Genomic DNA, 16,048 nt, shown 5'->3' with positions numbered 1-16,048 from the left:
GTCTTTGCAGAGTGAATGGGTTAAAACAGACACACAGATAATTCTAGAAGAATCAGGCCTGGATCCAATTAAGTGCTTCACAAATAATAGCATTTTAAAAAAATTATTAGATGCTTAAGAGACAAGCCAATCATGTGACTTAGTAGGAAAAGGAAACAATTCTTTTATCACGTCATTCTCTGTTGCTGCCCAGGAGCCCCTGAAAGATGTTTCCCACCGAGGGGACCGCTGGCCCAGAAAGGCCATCTCTGGAAGCATGGTGGCCCTGTGGTCCCAGTTTCTCTTGGTTCCTGCCCGACTCCCATGAAGGACCCCTTCAAGCTCCCTCAGCCGCCATTTGGACTCCATGCCTCAGTTTCCTCACGTGGAAAACAGGGGTTGGGGGTCTGTTGACTCAGATGCCGGCACTGGAGGCTCAGCGTGCCTAGGCAGTGAGCACAGGGCCATCCCCAACGTGCGAGCTCCCAGCTGTTTGTGACAGGCCCCCCCCAACCTGATCACCCCTGCAAGAAGAGCCGACGGGGCCCTGGCAAGACTCCCACCCCACCCCTGCCTGCGCGGCTCCACTTTTCCCTGGGGTACAGCCAGCCCGTGCACACGGGCCAGACAGTTGGTCAGTCGCTCAGACGGTGGAACTACAGGCAGAGGAGGACTTGCCAGCAGGTTGCGCGGACGGACGTGTGTGTGTGTGTGTGTGTGTGTGTGTGTGTGTGTGAGCGAGCCTGAGCAACGCCTCTGGGTCTGTGTTTTTACTGCACTTTCCTGTTGGCTTCCAGCTGCCCTGCCAGTTCCGGGGAGGGCCCTGGGCCAGCGGCTGTCCTCCCCCACTTCATAAAGTCCCCGCCAGCCTCGGGACACCGCGCAGCTGCCCAGCCTGGGGAGACCGGCCCGCCCTGCCCCTTCTCTGCGTCCCGCGGCAGTTCGGACCATGGGAGGCCCCCGCGGCAGCGTCCTTCTTCAGGGTGAGAATTTGGGCCCCCCCAGAGGGATGAGGGGGGCTGCGGGAAGTGCCCTGCGACTCACTCCCTGCCCCGCGGGGAAATGGAAGGTGTGGCTGGCAGCTCCGGGGAGGCAGCCGCATGGTCAGGCGGGCACATGGAGAGAGGGCCTGGCAGCCCTGGCGCACCCCCTGCCCCGGGGGAAGCACCCAAGGGCTTCTAGGAGCCCCACTCCCACTCAGATCTCTAAGCTCTGTCTAGAGACACTTTGAGGGCTGCCTCTTAAGAGGGTAAACTGAGGCATGCGGGCAGGAGAGGGTGCAAAAAGTGAGTACTGGGACCCTGTGGGCAACTGCTTTGAACACAGGGCAGGGGTGCTGCTGGGGAGCTAGGAGCCAGGATCCCTCCGACGCAGGAGGTTCCTGCCAAGCCAATACGTCCCCCACTATCTCAGGGGTAGCCTCAGAGACCCCCGTATTTGCTCCCCCAGACCCAGCCAGGACTTCCCCGCCATGGGTTTGAACTTGATTCTTTTAACTGTGACTTCCCCGCACCCCCACCCCTCCCTTCCAGCCCCACCCAGTATGTCTCTAACGGTTATCAGGGCAGCTCGTTGCCTGAGCAACCAAGCAACAAAGAGAGTGAAGAAATGACATTTGGGGTGCCCCAACCAGAGCTTCCCTGGGCCACAGGGACGGGGGTTCCCTGTGCTGGTCCAGGCGTGGGTGCAGGGCCTCCCCTAACACCCCCATCCTGGCTTTTCCCCACCTGGAGCAGGGGACAGGAGTCTAAATGGGACACAACTGCTGAGCGGCGGTGTGTCACTGGGGCCAAGTCACGGAGCCCCTGAGCTCACTTTCCACGCCAGTAACATGGGGGGGAACCTGGTCGCCACTTTATAGGGTTAAATGTTGAGTGAGTTCTACACAAACTATTCCTGGTTCACAGTAAGAATCAAACAGCACTTTATTTTTTTATTTTGATTTGTCTTACTTCCCTCTGGGAAGGACTCGGGTGGGTCTGGGGTCTGGGGTCTGGGCTAGGCGGTCCTCAGCAGGAGGAGCAAGAGGGGGGTGATTGCTCCGCCTGCACCCCAGGGTCCCGAAGCAGGAATCCATGGTCAGGGTTCCACAGGCAATGCAAACCAGATGCGACTGGGAGCAGACGACCAGCAGCTCCTCTCTCAGCTCCTGTTTGGGTGACTTCCAAGGCCCCAGATGGAGAAGGCCTGGCCCAGTGGCCGGGGCGGGGGGGCAGAGAGCCCAGCCCAGCCCCATTGGAGGGAATGAGGCACAAAAGGGCCCCCCTCACAGGTTTGGGGAACTTGAGCTCAATTCTACCTTCCTTAGCACCCCCTTTTTTCACCACATTCTTCCTGGGATTTTTCTGGGCTCCAAGCCTCAGTTTATCCATCTGTAGAATGGACATGACCAGAGCCCCAGCCTCCCAGGGCAGTTCTGAGCAAGACAGTTGCTCTTCGGGGCTTTGGGAGCTGGGGACAAATCAGGGAAGGTCATTTTGTGGTCTGCAAAGAGGAAGTGGGTTCCAGCTGAGGGGGAACTAGCCAAGCCCCAAGGCCAGAGAGGAGGAAGAGAGGAATCCACATATAAAGAAAGGGAAGAGCATTCCAGCCTTAGTTTACCCTGGCTGTGAGAGGGTCTCTGCTCCCCCCACGCCTGAGGGGTATCCAGTTTGGACACAGGGACTGAGTGGTCAGGGTACCCTCAAGTCTGTACCCGTCTCCCCACCCCCACACAGCCTCTCAAGCTGTGCTTCACAATGACGACCCCAGAATTCCTCTGGGAGCCCCCATCCAGGGTCAACAGAGCGTGAGTCATCCCTTCCCCTTGGCCCAGGAAGTGACTCATGCTCTCCTACCCGCCCTCCCGGCCCCCATCCCTTCACCCACCACCTTGCTTTGGGGCTCCCTGGATAACTGGGGACCCCACAGCTTCCCCAGTGTTCCCAGACTGGCAGAGGCTCTCCGCCCCCTGAGCCCCTCCTGCGCCTCCACCTGCTGCGGAGGCACCCTACGCCCTCCCTCCCTGTTTCCATTCACCCCCTCCTCCTTCTAATCGTGTCTCCGTCTCCCTCTCTCGCTCTCAGTTTCTCTATCTCTACATCTCTCTGTCCAATCTCTGCCATCTTGGTCTCTCTCTTTCCAGAAGTTCTCTATTTCTCTGTCCTTCGCTAGCACTGCCTCAACTGCTGCCTCTTTCTCTCCTGCCACCTCTCTGCTCCCCTCTTCCTCTTTCTCCTCTCTCTGTGTCTCAGGAGCCTTCTCCCTCTCTCCTTCTTTTCTCTCCATCACTATCTCCTGGTCTCTCTCACTGGTGAACAAGGAGCTCCCTGTCCCTAGAACCTCTTCTGACGCAGATGATGAGGAGAACCCCCAAACACATGCCTGGGTAGGAGAGTGCCCCGAGTAGCAGGAACAGCACAGCACCACCCCAACGTGAGCCCACAGCGTCTTCCTGTGTGTGGGGAGCTGGGGCTGAAAGGCCACCACTGGGTCTCAAGCTGGTCGTGGGGCCAACAGATATGGGTGTGGTGGGCGCACATCTATGTCCCCGAGCCAGGGTGCAGGGGGCCAGAGCGTCTTAGATGCGGGGGCATCTGAGAGAACACCTTCACCTTCACATAAGAAATGATGATAGTGGGGATCCCTGGGTGGCTCAGTGGTTTAGCGCCTGCCTTTGGCCCAGGGCGGGATCCTGGAGTCCCGGGATCGAGTCCCGCGTCGGGCTCCTGGCATGGAGTCTGCTTCTCCCTCTTCCTGTGTCTCTGCCTCTCTCTCTCTCTCTGTCTTTCATGAGTAAATTAGTAAAATCAGAAAGGAAGGAAGGAAGGAAGGAAGGGAGGAAGGAAGGAAGGAAAAAAGAAAGAAAGAAATGATAGTAAACACCTGGACACACCAGGCAACGTTCACGGGCTTAGTTCTCAGATGCCTCTAGGAAGTGAGGCCCATCATCATTCCCATTCGACAGATGGAAAAACTGAGGCACTGGGAAGAGAGGTCACATGACCAAGGTCTGGGATTTGAACCAGGGACATCCGTCTCCGGGAGATGGTGGCAGACACTCCAGCTGTGGTAGTTGGGAGTCCAGGGAGGGCTGCTCGCTCTCTCACTAGCAATGGACAGAGCCCAAGCCTGGGAGGGGTCAGTAGCCCCCTTGCCTCAGATCTGTCACCCTCAGGTCTCCATCAAGTCTCCATCAATGGTTCCCTGCTCTGAGGTGCCCCCTGCCCACACACACCCTCTCTCTCTCTGTTCCAGGGCTGTGTGTCTTGCTGATTCTGTTGGAAGCTGGATCCCAGAAAACCAGTGGTGAGTCTGTTGGGAACAAACAAGTCCACAGCCAGAGTCTGGGGAAGGAGCCCTGGATCCCCATTGCCCAGGCAGCGGGGGAGGCCTGCTGCAGGGGGAAGGTCAGGGCTGCCCCTCCCGGCAACCCCTCCTTTGGAGATGATCCTGCCTCCCCATCCGGGCACCTGGCTCAGACCTCACCTTCTGACTGTGGTCACCATCCCCACAGGCTGTGCACGCTGGTGCCCTCCGAAATCCACATGTGTCAATGCCACCACCTGTCGCTGCTCTCCAGGATTCAATTCTCTGTCCGGGGAGATCTTCTCCAGCCCCCTGGAGAGTTGTGACGGTACAGGGGCTTGGGGTGGTTGAGGGGAGCACGAAGATGGGGGGGTGCATAGCCCAGTGCCCATGGGGGGATGTGAGTGGTGGCTGGAGTCTCAGCCTTTGGCCTTGGGACTGTCACCAAGGGCAGAGAAAAGAGAAAGAAAAAGATATCAAGGTGGAAAATAACAAGGGAATAAACATGGCTTCCTGGAGAGAGAGGAGCTCTGGAGTCTGTGCTTCCCTTTGCCCTGCCACGACTGGGGAGGAAGATGCAGAGCTGCCCCCACCCCCATCTCAACACTCCCTACTGTGCTCAGATCCAGGATGCCAGCCAGAGGGCAGAGAGGAGCAGAGCTGAATGGGTGGGCTTCAGGAATGGCTTGCTCCAACTGCAGCCCAGCCTCTGCAGTCTATCTTAAGGATCTAATCCTTTCCCAAAAGATACTGATTAAGCATCGGGCCCTGAGCAGGGGAGTCAGGTAGGGGAGCGGGATCTCTTCCCTAAAGGAACTCACACCTTTGGGAGGTGACCCTTTGCTCCGTTGTCTTCCAGACATCAATGAGTGTGGACCACCCCCGTTGGTGTCCTGTGGACGGTTAGCGGACTGTCAGAACACAGAGGGGAGCTACCACTGCATGTGCAGCCCGGGATACGCGCTTGCTTCTAGGGCAACGACGTTCATGAATGAGAGTGAGAACACATGTCGAGGTAGGAACCTCCTCATCTCCCCATCCATGAGGTTTGGGGTTACCAGAGCCCTTCCTGAATCACCCCCGGGGTGCAGGGCCCTGGTTACAGGGTACAACACCCACGTCAGAGTCAGGACAGGCACAGACAGGCAGGGGAGTGTGAAGGCCAAGGGTGCAAATCCTGGCTCTGCCACTTGGTCGGTAGCTGTGTGTGTGGCACCAGCCAGGATTCTTATTCAGAAATCACTGTTACTGGGTGAGATGGGATGATATGACGGCGATTTTGTGTTTTCTTAAAAAAAAAAAAAGTGGGGGGATCTCTATTTTTACAGTTAAAAAGAAAAGTAGCTTTGTCTTTTATTAACTGTTTGACCTTGGACCAGTTCTTTCACCTCTCTGTGCCTCAGTTTACCCATCTGTAAAAAGGGGGTAACAGTGGTGCTTATTTCATAGAATTGCTGGGAAGATAGACACCAAAGCACAGAATGGTGGCTGTCGGGTTCTGAATTCTACTCCTTACGATCTGATGCACCCTCTCCAGGATGGGCACCCCGCCTGGGGCCATGCCCGGGGAGGGGGTCACTGAGAGCAGCTGCTCCAGTCTATCCCCACTGCAGTCACATCTCTTGCTGGGGTCTTGCCCAGTGATCCACGGCTCGGGGCCAGGAGAAGCCTGGCTTGTGCGCATCACCAGGCTTTGCCCCCCTTCCCTTCCAGGGAGAAGAGCAGGCAGGGGAAGGGGCTTCCGGTATCCACAGGGGGCAGAGGGCCCAGCAGTGGGTGGGGAGCAGCGAAGCGTTGCCCAGACAGAGGGGGTTAGTGCAGAATAGAGAGAGAGAGAGAGCAAGGGAGGAGAGAAGTGAGCGGTGGACTCAGGCGGGTCCATAGGCCCACCTGCTATGGCGAGGAGAGCCCACAGCCTTGGTCCCCAGCCCCCCCCCTCCCCCGCATGCAGAAAGGGCTGCAGAGCCTCGCTGGTGGGAGGGAAGGGAGGATCTGCACTATGGTGAGCCCAGAGGGAGGGCCCCATCCACAGCACTGCTGGTTCCTAGGGGCCTCTGGGTGGAGGTTGTGCCCCAGACATGTGGCCTGGCCAGAGGACAGAGCCTTTACATGAAATGGAAAAGGTCCATCATCTCCAGGTGAACGCAGCATGTTTTTGGAATGGAGAGCGGGCTGGGTTTCAACTCCCACTTGCCTCCTGGGCCCCACACCCTTGAGCACCAAGCAACCTGCACAACTGCACATGACGATCGTGGGTCCCACTCAGTGTGCCTGGACAGGGGTGGGGGTGGCGTGCCACCCACTGACTATTGTCAGCCGCCAGCACAAGTGGTGGCTGATTTTGGTTACTGAGGGGCTGTATTGTTGTATTAGAACAGGCCAGGGCTGAGAGAAGGGGACTCTGTCAGAAGGCTAGGCAGGGACACGGATGAACAAGAGACAGGAGAGGGACCACTGTGGACCTCAAGCCAGGTGACGGGGAGAGAACAGTCTGCTAGTTTGGCTCAGGGCCTGTCGCCTGAAGACCTCGCTCTGTGACGGTCTCAGCCTTTGCCACAGCTGAGGACACACGCAGCCATGTCATGGCAGTGAGACCTGCTACAGGCGGGGGACCCAGGCCCTTCTGTGCTCCATTTCCCAGAGGCATCAGAGGATGTCCTGGGTACCCACCAGGTGTCCCAAACCTCTCTGAATCCCAAGTCTCAGAGCCCTCCCCTGAGGGTCACTTTCGGATGTTCGGACTGCCCTCCTGCCTCCCCGGGGTCTTATGTGCATGAAACAAGAGGCAGTGGCGTTCAAGATACTTCGCAGGAAGCATGTTCCAGCACAATACCCGTCCTCCTGGCCACCATCAGTAACTGCCTGGATGAGACCCGCCCCCACCGGAGCCCACGTGCACTTGGCCATCCCAGGAGCCCTCCCAGACCCTCAGCCACGATGGACCCAGGGACCCCGTCTGGAGATTTGAGGGCAGGCTCACAGCCCTTGGCCAGCCCCTCGCCTCAAGAGGGCTTCTCCTCGTGCCCTGACCCCTGCTCCTCAGCCACTTGGCCTCCCTCTGTTTCCCTGAACAAGTCTCTATCCCGACCCTCCCGGCAGCTTTGGTTCAGCCCAGATGACCAGGGCAGCCTGGATATCCGGGACCCAGAGATTGTTGTGTCTGGGGTGGGCCAGGTGACTCCAACCCCTCAACCCCACACACAAATGCTCAGAGAATCAGGAGAACCAGAGTGGACCAGACACCTAGAGATCCATCCAGAACCACTGCCCGGGTCTGACCCTCTCCTGGGGAGGTCAACCCAGGTCCCATGGGACACTGGACCACTCAGAGACAGAAGATGGAGGCTGAGCCTCTTTCAGCTGGACCCAGTGTCTGCATCCCCGGTGGGAGGCCAAGGGCCAAGAAGACAGAAACATCTGCCACTTATCGCCCATCAGCACCAGCTCTTCTCTCCAGCCGCCCAGCACCTGCCCCCCACTGGCCTTGCTCACCACATCCCATCAGTTGAAGCGAGGCCTTCATGGGAATCAGAAGAAGGCATCTTTCCTGCTCCAAGACTGCCTGACTGGACAGGAGTGACGCTGTCCATCCAGCCTGGTGCCCACCATCCGGGCGGCCCTGGCCTGTCTGGCACCATCCTTACTCTCCCCGCACTACCCCAAAGCCTCGTTCTTGAAGGGCCTGGCTCAGGTGTTGGTCTTGTCTATCTCCGTGCAGCTGGAATCTCAGAGTTAGCATGAATGGAAGCATGCTGTCCTGCCGGGACCACCGGGATTCCGAAGGGAACTCGGCCAGTGAGCGGCCACCCTGGGGGACTTAGGTCATCGCTGGGAGCCATGACAGGTCCCGGTCGGGAACGCAGCATTTCCCCTGCACACTGCTCCCAGGAAGGCCCACCCTGGACTTGTCCAAGTCCTCAGGCTGCGACACAGGCGGCCATGAGGTCCCTGCCCCAGTTAGAGCTGCCCAGAGGGGCTGAGGGAGTCAGCGCTGGCAGATGCGGAGGACTTGGACCACTTCTGGCAACATCTGGACAACAGAACATCGGGGCCACCATGCTCGCCCATAGGACGCCTCCGTGTGAATTAGAAAAGGCACCCACGCACTGAGGAGGAGAGAGCAGGGCCTTCCAGATGCTTCTATCCCAGGAAACAGGTGTAGGCATCCATCACCCTCTCCTTCCTCCCACAGATGTGGATGAATGTCAGCTGAAGCCCAGAGTGTGTAAAAGCCGTGGCATCTGCACCAACACCCAGGGCAGCTACACCTGCAAGTGCCTGCCCGGCTTCGAGCTCAACCTGGGCGACCTGAATCTGTGCACAGGTAGAGGCCCTGGAAGACGCTGTGAGGCTGCACTGGAGCTGGGGAGGGGCTGAGGCGGATCCCACAGCCTCAGGAGGAGGGGGAAGACCCTCAGTTTCCAGAAACACCAGGGGTTTGCTCTGCCCAAGGATTCACCTCCCCAGAAGGTTCCACCACAGAGCAGGGAGGCAGCAGGGCCTTCCAGGCCTGGGGTTCCCTTATCGAGGCCCCGGCCTCTGGGCACACCTCCTGGCCTCACCCCTCCTCATCCGTCACACGGGAGCAGAGAAAGGTGTCACTTCCAGTTCCTAGAAAGGGAACTTGGGTGGGCCAGAGTTGGGGCGGGTGGGAGGGAGTAAGCAAGGGTCCTCGGAAAGAGAGTCTGGGCCCCATGACTCAGTCTCCCTCCTGGTTTCACAGCCTGTAAACTGGGGACCATAGGCCCTGCCATGCCCATCTTGCAGGGAGGCCATGGTAAGATGCACTGAGGTTAAAGTTCAAAGTCACCAGGTGGCAGCATGTGCAATAATGGTGAGGTCCTTGGTGCCAGGCAGTGAGAAGGGGTGCAGTGCATGGAACCTGACACTCTGGCTTTGTCCTCAGATGTGAATGAATGTACCTCGGGGCAGAACCCATGCCACAACTCCACCCACTGCCTCAACAACATCGGTGGCTATGAGTGCCGCTGCCGCCCAGGATGGAAGCCGGTTCCTGGATCCCCCAATGGCCCAAAGAGCACCGTCTGTGAAGGTCCAGAGCTCAGACGCCACATCCTGGAGACCCACACTCAGAACATCTGATCACATATTCAGTGACACCCACACAAACCAAGCAGCATGAACCCTGGGGGTGTCCTGCCCTACCAGGCATTAATTCCTTTGAGGCTGCATGGGAAAAGATCTGGGGTTTCCTGGGGAAGGAGCTGAGGTACCGAGGAGCAGGTTCCTTGGAGACCCCAGGCAGCAGCTAATTACTAACTGGGACAAAGGTATTTCTATATTCACAAATTGCACAGGGATCACATGCTAGGTGTCAGGCTTCCACACACTTCCCATAAGCCCTGCATCACCAGGATGTGGGGTCAGCAGGTGATATCACCTCCCATCAATGGGAGACACTAACACAGGAAACAGGAGCAGGGCATGGAGAGGAAAGGTGTTCTGATTCCCATCTTTGTGCCCCCAGATGTGGACGAGTGCAGCTCCGGGAAGCATACGTGCCATTACTCCACTGTCTGCGTCAACACTGTGGGCTCCTACAAGTGCCGCTGCCGCCGGGGCTGGAAGCCCAAACCTAGATTCCAGGATAAGCAACTGAACACCACCTGCGAAGGTACCTGGTCTCACCTGACCCCAGACTCCACCCATGAAACATGCACAGACACTCTGACACCTAATGAAAATCTGTTTTAGTCCCTGCAGAGATGTCCTTCCCCGCCTGGACCCCACCCCCTGGAATCAAGAGCCAGGTGAGTGGCCCCAGGGGACCAGGAGTGAGGCATCCCTCTGTGCAGCCCACCTGATCCACCCATTTCCCCCAAGCTCCCACATCCACACATGACCCTCTCTGACCTGTCTCATCTCTATTCTAGAAACTCTCCCATTTCTTTGAAAGAGTCCAAGAGCTGCGCAGAGACTTCAAGCCAGCCTTGCCTCAGGAAACCATCCAGGTAAGGGCAAGAGCAGAGGGAACTCCTGGATGGCGTGGGGGTGGCTGAGGGATGATTCCATGTGGGTGGAGAGAGCCTAAGCAGAGGTTACACAGATACAGACATACATACACACCCCAAAAGGTAAGCGCACACACGCACACACACACGCAGGCACATATGGAATGTAATGCCAAAAGAATGGAGCAGTTAGGAATTTTACCTGCATAGCTAAGCCGCAAAGGTTTACATCCTCCTCATCCCATCCACTCTACCTCCACCCACTGCCGCTTTCTGAGGCAAGTGGCTCCCTTTCTCTGGGCCTCAGTCTCACCTGAAAATAGGGCCTGCTCTATACAGTCAGTTTGAAGGTTTTACGTAAACTAATAGAAGTAAAGTTCCAAGAAAGAGCAGGGCTTGGCACACGGTGAGCATTATACCTACGTTTAGCCTATGCTAAGCTGGGTAGAAACACGTGAGCCCCTGTGTCATTTTAAATTTTCTGGTAGCTACATTAAAACATTAAAACAAACATGTAAAAGTATACAAGCAAAGTTAACACGAAGACTGCAAAGACTGCACAAGACTGCACTGCGTTCAACCCAAAAGATTCAAAATATTACCACTGCAACATGGAGCTGTATTTCCGGTGCTGGATAGCCACATGTGGCTAGTGACAGCTGTTCTGGGCAGTGTGGACTAGAACACAGCCTGGCAGGAAGCCCACGCCTGGTACATGTAAAGCACCACTGTTACAGTACATGCACAAAGGCATCTTCTTTTTTTTAAAAAAAAAAGATTTTATTTATTTATTCATGAGAGAGAGAGAGGCAGAGACACAGGCAGAGGGAGAAGCAGGCTCTATGCAGGGAGCCCAACGTGGGACTCGACCTCGGGTCTCCAGGATTACGCCCTGGGTCGAAAGCAGCACTAAACCCCTGAGCCACCTGGGCTGCCCAACACAGGCATATTCTAAGTCCTCTCACTTGTCTTCTGGCCACTGCAGTATCTCAATGATTCCCCTATCAACCCAATGTCCCCCCAGGCCACTCCGGTGGTTCTGCATTGTGCCCCTTGGTGGAGGCAGGCTGGTGAGGTCAGGGTCCTTCGGGCAGCCCTTGTGGCACAGTGACCCACCAAGCTGTCACCCGTCACTCCCAGAAAGTCATCGAGTCAATGGATGAGATGCTAAAAGCCTCCGGAGACCTGGAGGCCATGGACCCGTCTGAAAGGCACCACATGGCCACCCACTTCCTCCTTGGCCTCGAAACAGTCCTGAGGACCCTGGCCAAGGCCATGCCTAGAGCCTCCTTCACCTATCGCTCCCCTTTGGACACAGGTGAGCCCCAGCCCTGCCCTGCCCCAGCCCTGGGCCCCGTCCCACACCCAGAGTCCCCAATCACTGCCTCTGTCTCCTCAGAGCTATCCCTGATGATCCAGGAGCATGGGGATGGAAATGTCACCATGGGTCAGACGCATGCACAGATGCTGCTGAACTGGGCTGTGGCGACAGAACCCAGCAACTCAGGTAACAGTAGGGAGCCCAAGGGGACACCAGTGGGAGAGGGGAGAGGGAGCTGGGATGTGCTAGGGCTGAGGTTCTGAATATGTAACAACTGGAAGCTGAGCTATTGCCAGGGCCCCCAGGCAACCTGGTGGACTGGAGAGCCAATCAGAGGCCTTAGGAGGCAGGATGGGGCATGGGGAGGCAGGAGAAGGTAGCCCACCTGTCTCTCCTCCAGGCCCCACCGTGATGGGCATCCTCTCCATCCGGAACATGCAGAATTTGCTGTCCAACGCCTCCTTGGAGCTGGAACCTGAGAAGAAAGAGCAGCTAAAAAAGATCCACCAAAGTCCTGTCCGTGGTGCCCAGCTTCAGCTCCTCTCGGCCGTCAATGTGGTCTTTCTGAGTAACACAAACACAGAGAAACTTGACTCTCCTGTCACCTTTGCCTTCTCCCACCTGGAGAATCCTCAGGTAGGGAGGAATCAGCTCTACAGCTCATCCCTTAGCCAGGGTCACAGTGGTTCATATATTGCCTTCATTTTCCCACTCTGCTCCTTCCTCAGATGGACCTCAGGGCCTTTGTACTTGCTGTGCCCTCTGGGACACACTTTTCTCCCACATGGCTCAGTCCTTTACCTGGTTTGTCTTCGTTCAAATGGTACCTCCTCTTTTAGGGCTTCCCTGACCTTCTTACCTAAAATTACAATTTATAGTTATGCCCCACCTTCCCCATGCTGTTTCTTTCTTGTTTTAATAGCACTTACTACCTTTTAACACACTACCTAATTTACATATTACGTTATTTCCACCTGTCTCTTCCACTAGCATGCCAACCCCAAAAGGGCAGGGACTTCTGTCTGCCCTGTTCATTGTGTGTCAGACCTGGGGATACATCAAAGTAGGTGCTCAGTAAATACTTGTCAAAGGAAAAGCAGCCCTCCTCAGATTCTACCCAAACCTAGGACCCAAGAGTGGGCTCCAGGTTAACCTCTCCAACCATTCCCACCTGCCCACAGCCAAAGAAACTTGGGACACGGCAGGAGTTGATCTGTGCATTCTGGAAGGGTGACAAGAACAACGGGCACTGGGCCACCATGGGCTGCCAGACCCTGGGCACTAGGAATAACAGCACCACCTGCCAGTGCAACCACCTGAGCAGCTTTGCCATCCTCATGGCCCACTATGATATAGAGGTGAGCAGCACAGGGGCCTCTCAAAAGCCCACAGGAGGCAAGGTTGGCTTAGGTGAGGCAAGCAGCTAGGTTTTTATAAAAGATTATTTATTTATTTATTTATTTATTTATTTATTTATTTATGATAATGAGAGTGAGAGAGCACCAGAGAGCAAGCACAGCTGGGGGATATTGCAGAGGGAGAGGGAGAAGCAGACTTCCTGCTGAGCAGGGTGCCCTACATGGGGTTCAATCCCAGGACCTTGAGATCATGACCTGAGCGAAAGGCAGACACTTAACCGACTAAGCCACCCAGGCGCCCCAGGCAGCTGGTTCTTGATGATATGGCCCAGCTGGCTCTATATGGTCCCACAGCCCAAATGGCCACACCCCCTACCCCCAGCCTCTCCCTGCACCCCCACCCCCAGAGCTGCCCATGGCTCAGCAACTAAACGCAGGCCCTCTGTCCACTTCAAACCAGTTGAATATTGCTAAAAGCTCCTAAGGGAGCACAACTTCCTGTATGTGGCCTCAGAGACCCATAGGCAGGCTGGTCCACGTGTTTAACTGGGAAGTCCCAAGCAGAGTAGGGCAGGCTGTGGTCCAGGCCTTTAAATGTCCAGGAAGGACAAAAAGATGAGTTTTGGTGAGTTGACAATGTGGCCAGGTGTAGGAGGGGGAAAATTTGAGAAGAGGGAGAGGAAGGTCAGAAAAATGGGAACCATCAGTATTAGAAAAGGAGGATGTAGCCTCAAGGCTTCACTGAGGACCTTCTTAGAAGTCTGAGTGTTTAGTGAGGAAGTCCATCAAGAGGAACTGGGGACCCCTGGTGCATCCACGGTGACTGGGGGTGGGGTGCAGTACTTAGGATGAGACACAGCAGGCTTGCTCAGGTGTTGAGGGCAGGGGATGTGGAGAGAGGTGAGTGGCATGATCAGAGACCTGCAGGACAGGCCCCAGATGGGTCTGGGTGGTAGGGCCCACAAGGAGGGAAGTCTTCGGGGCACTGAGCGAGCCCCGCGCACCCCATCCTGCATCTAGGACCAGAAGCTGTCCCTGATCACCAAGGTGGGGCTGGTGCTGTCACTATTCTGCTTGCTGCTGTGCATTCTCACCTTCCTGCTGGTGCGGCCCATCCAAGGCTCGCGCACCACCGTGCACCTGCACCTCTGCATCTGCCTCTTCGTGGGCTCCACCATCTTCCTGGTGGGCATTGAAAACGAAGGCGACCAGGTGAGGTCCGGGCCAGTGGAGGGTCCCAGCCTCAGCAGAGGGGAGCCCCGCCCATCCCCAGGGCTCGGCGGGCACCACAGGCCCGGGAGGCACTTGGCTCCCCCCCGCACACCCCGCCCACTCCCCAGGCCTCGGCCCCGCCCCGCCCTGACGTCGCCCCGCCCCCCCCGCCCCGCAGGTGGGGCTGCGCTGCCGCCTGGTGGCCGGACTGCTGCACTACTTTTTCCTGGGCGCCTTCTGCTGGATGAGCCTCGAGGGCCTAGAGCTCTACTTCCTGGTGGTGCGCGTGTTCCGCGGCCAGGGCCTGAGCAAGTGGCAGCTCTGCCTGATAGGCTACGGGGTGCCCCTGGTCATCGTGGCCATCTCCGCGGCCGTCAAAAGCAAGGGCTACGGCTACATCCTCTAGTGAGTGCATGCTAGCAGTTGGGTGGGAGGGCAGGGGACCCCAGTACTGGCCTTGGAGGTGCTGACGGCCCCCTCCCCTCATCCAGTTGTTGGTTGAACAGAGAGGACGGCTTCCTCTGGAGCTTCCTGGGGCCTGTGATTTTCATCGTTCTGGTAAGTGCCCCCCATGCCCACAGCCTGAGGGGCGCAGCCCCATAAGACCTGCGGCAGTTCTGAGCACTTCCCCTAATGCAGATTCTATGCTCCCTGCCCAGTGCAATGCGGTGGTCTTCGTGACTACAGTCTGGAAACTCACGCAGAAGTTTTCTGAGATCAACCCAGACATGAAGAAACTGAAGAAGGCCAGGTGAGAAGAAAGGCCTGAAGGGGGCTGGCAGAGAGGAGGGTGGGGTGGGGCCCCCCCATACTGGAGCCCTGTTCTCCCTGCAGGGTGCTGACCATCACTGCTGTGGCCCAGCTCTTTGTGCTGGGCAGCACCTGGGTCTTTGGCTTGTTCCTCTTCGACCCGGAGAGCTGGGTGCTGTCCTACACCTTCTGCATCCTCAACTCCCTGCAAGGCCTCTTCCTCTTCCTGCTCCACTGCCTGCTCAACAAGAAGGTGGGCTGTAGCCGCTATGGGTAGGGTGCGCTGGGGGGCCCAGCCATGGAGCCTGCCCCTTCCCTAACCTGGCACCCTGGGCCCCACAGGTGAGGGAGGAGTACAGGAGGTGGGCCGGCAGGATCACAGGGAACAAGTACTCGGAGTTCGCCACAGCCACATCCAGCACGAGCCACCATCAGACCCAGGTAAGGGCTGAGCCCGGGGTAGGGAAGCTGCACCAGAGAAGACCCAACCCAGGCTCCATCCTCAGTGCCCCTTTCTCACCAGGCCCACAGGCCCTCCGAGTCCGGGATGTGACCTCACGGGTCTGGCCAGGCCAGCAGCTTCTGTGGCCTCAGCAGCTTTTGCACATGCTGAAGACTGTTCCCTCCTCCCTCACCACTCTGCTCCTGCTGCCCTCCTGCCTTGGCCCCCACATGGATCATAGAATGCAGGGGAGCAGGAGCTACAGTCTGGCACCGAACCCCAGAATGCCCAAGCAGCTGGGGAGTTGGACCTGCCCGGCCTGCGTCTGGCTGCCTCTCTGCTCTGCCACAGCCAGGACCTGTGAGGGGGCAAGAGCTGGCTCAGGGCTGCAGTCCCCTTCCCTGCTACACAGGCGTGGACAGAGTGAAGACTCCTGCACCGGCCCAGCCTCTGCCCTTCACCTGTCTTTGCCATGGAATGAGAGGCCAGGGTGCTGGGGCTCAAGTGATCCCTTAAGCTCAGACTGAGGCCGGGGGTGGGGAAGGGCAGGGCCCCTCCTAGTCCCACTGGCCGCGGTACACGGTACAGAGGCCCACATGCCCCTGGAGGCAGAAGGCTCTCACTGTTTTGAAGGTGGTGGATGTTGTATGTTGTTTTTTTTTATCTGTGTGAACCTTTCAATGTTGACACTTAAAATTAAATATCACACTGATACAGAAGGTGGCTG

The 16,048-nt window shown here is 57.2% G+C and overlaps 1 protein-coding gene across 2 annotated transcripts; it reads left to right on the top strand.

Moving 5' to 3' along the window:
* The first annotated feature begins 557 nt into the window (after positions 1–557).
* On the top strand, positions 558–16,040 carry ADGRE5 (adhesion G protein-coupled receptor E5). 2 transcript variants are annotated; one of them, XM_072786993.1, is made up of 21 exons: positions 558–663; positions 777–962; positions 4,216–4,266; positions 4,475–4,594; positions 5,126–5,281; positions 8,459–8,590; positions 9,173–9,319; positions 9,755–9,901; positions 9,982–10,037; positions 10,161–10,238; positions 11,379–11,556; positions 11,638–11,745; positions 11,960–12,195; positions 12,741–12,917; positions 13,938–14,129; positions 14,308–14,534; positions 14,621–14,687; positions 14,789–14,880; positions 14,964–15,132; positions 15,222–15,320; positions 15,403–16,040. In XM_072786993.1, exons 2-21 carry the CDS (start codon positions 929–931, stop codon positions 15,430–15,432), a joined length of 2,496 nt encoding a protein of 831 aa, XP_072643094.1. In that variant the 5' UTR covers positions 558–663; positions 777–928; the 3' UTR covers positions 15,433–16,040. The 2 variants fall into 2 exon arrangements, with proteins under 2 accessions (XP_072643094.1, XP_072643095.1); XM_072786994.1 differs by lacking the exon at positions 8,459–8,590 and having other exon boundaries at positions 561–663.
* The last annotated feature ends 8 nt before the right edge of the window (positions 16,041–16,048 follow it).

This window comes from Canis lupus, chromosome 19, assembly GCF_048164855.1.
Source record: "Canis lupus baileyi chromosome 19, mCanLup2.hap1, whole genome shotgun sequence".
Taxonomy (NCBI): domain Eukaryota; kingdom Metazoa; phylum Chordata; class Mammalia; order Carnivora; family Canidae; genus Canis; species Canis lupus.
The sequence above is the reverse complement of the archived record's forward strand: the minus strand, read 5'-3'. Positions and strand labels throughout refer to the sequence as shown.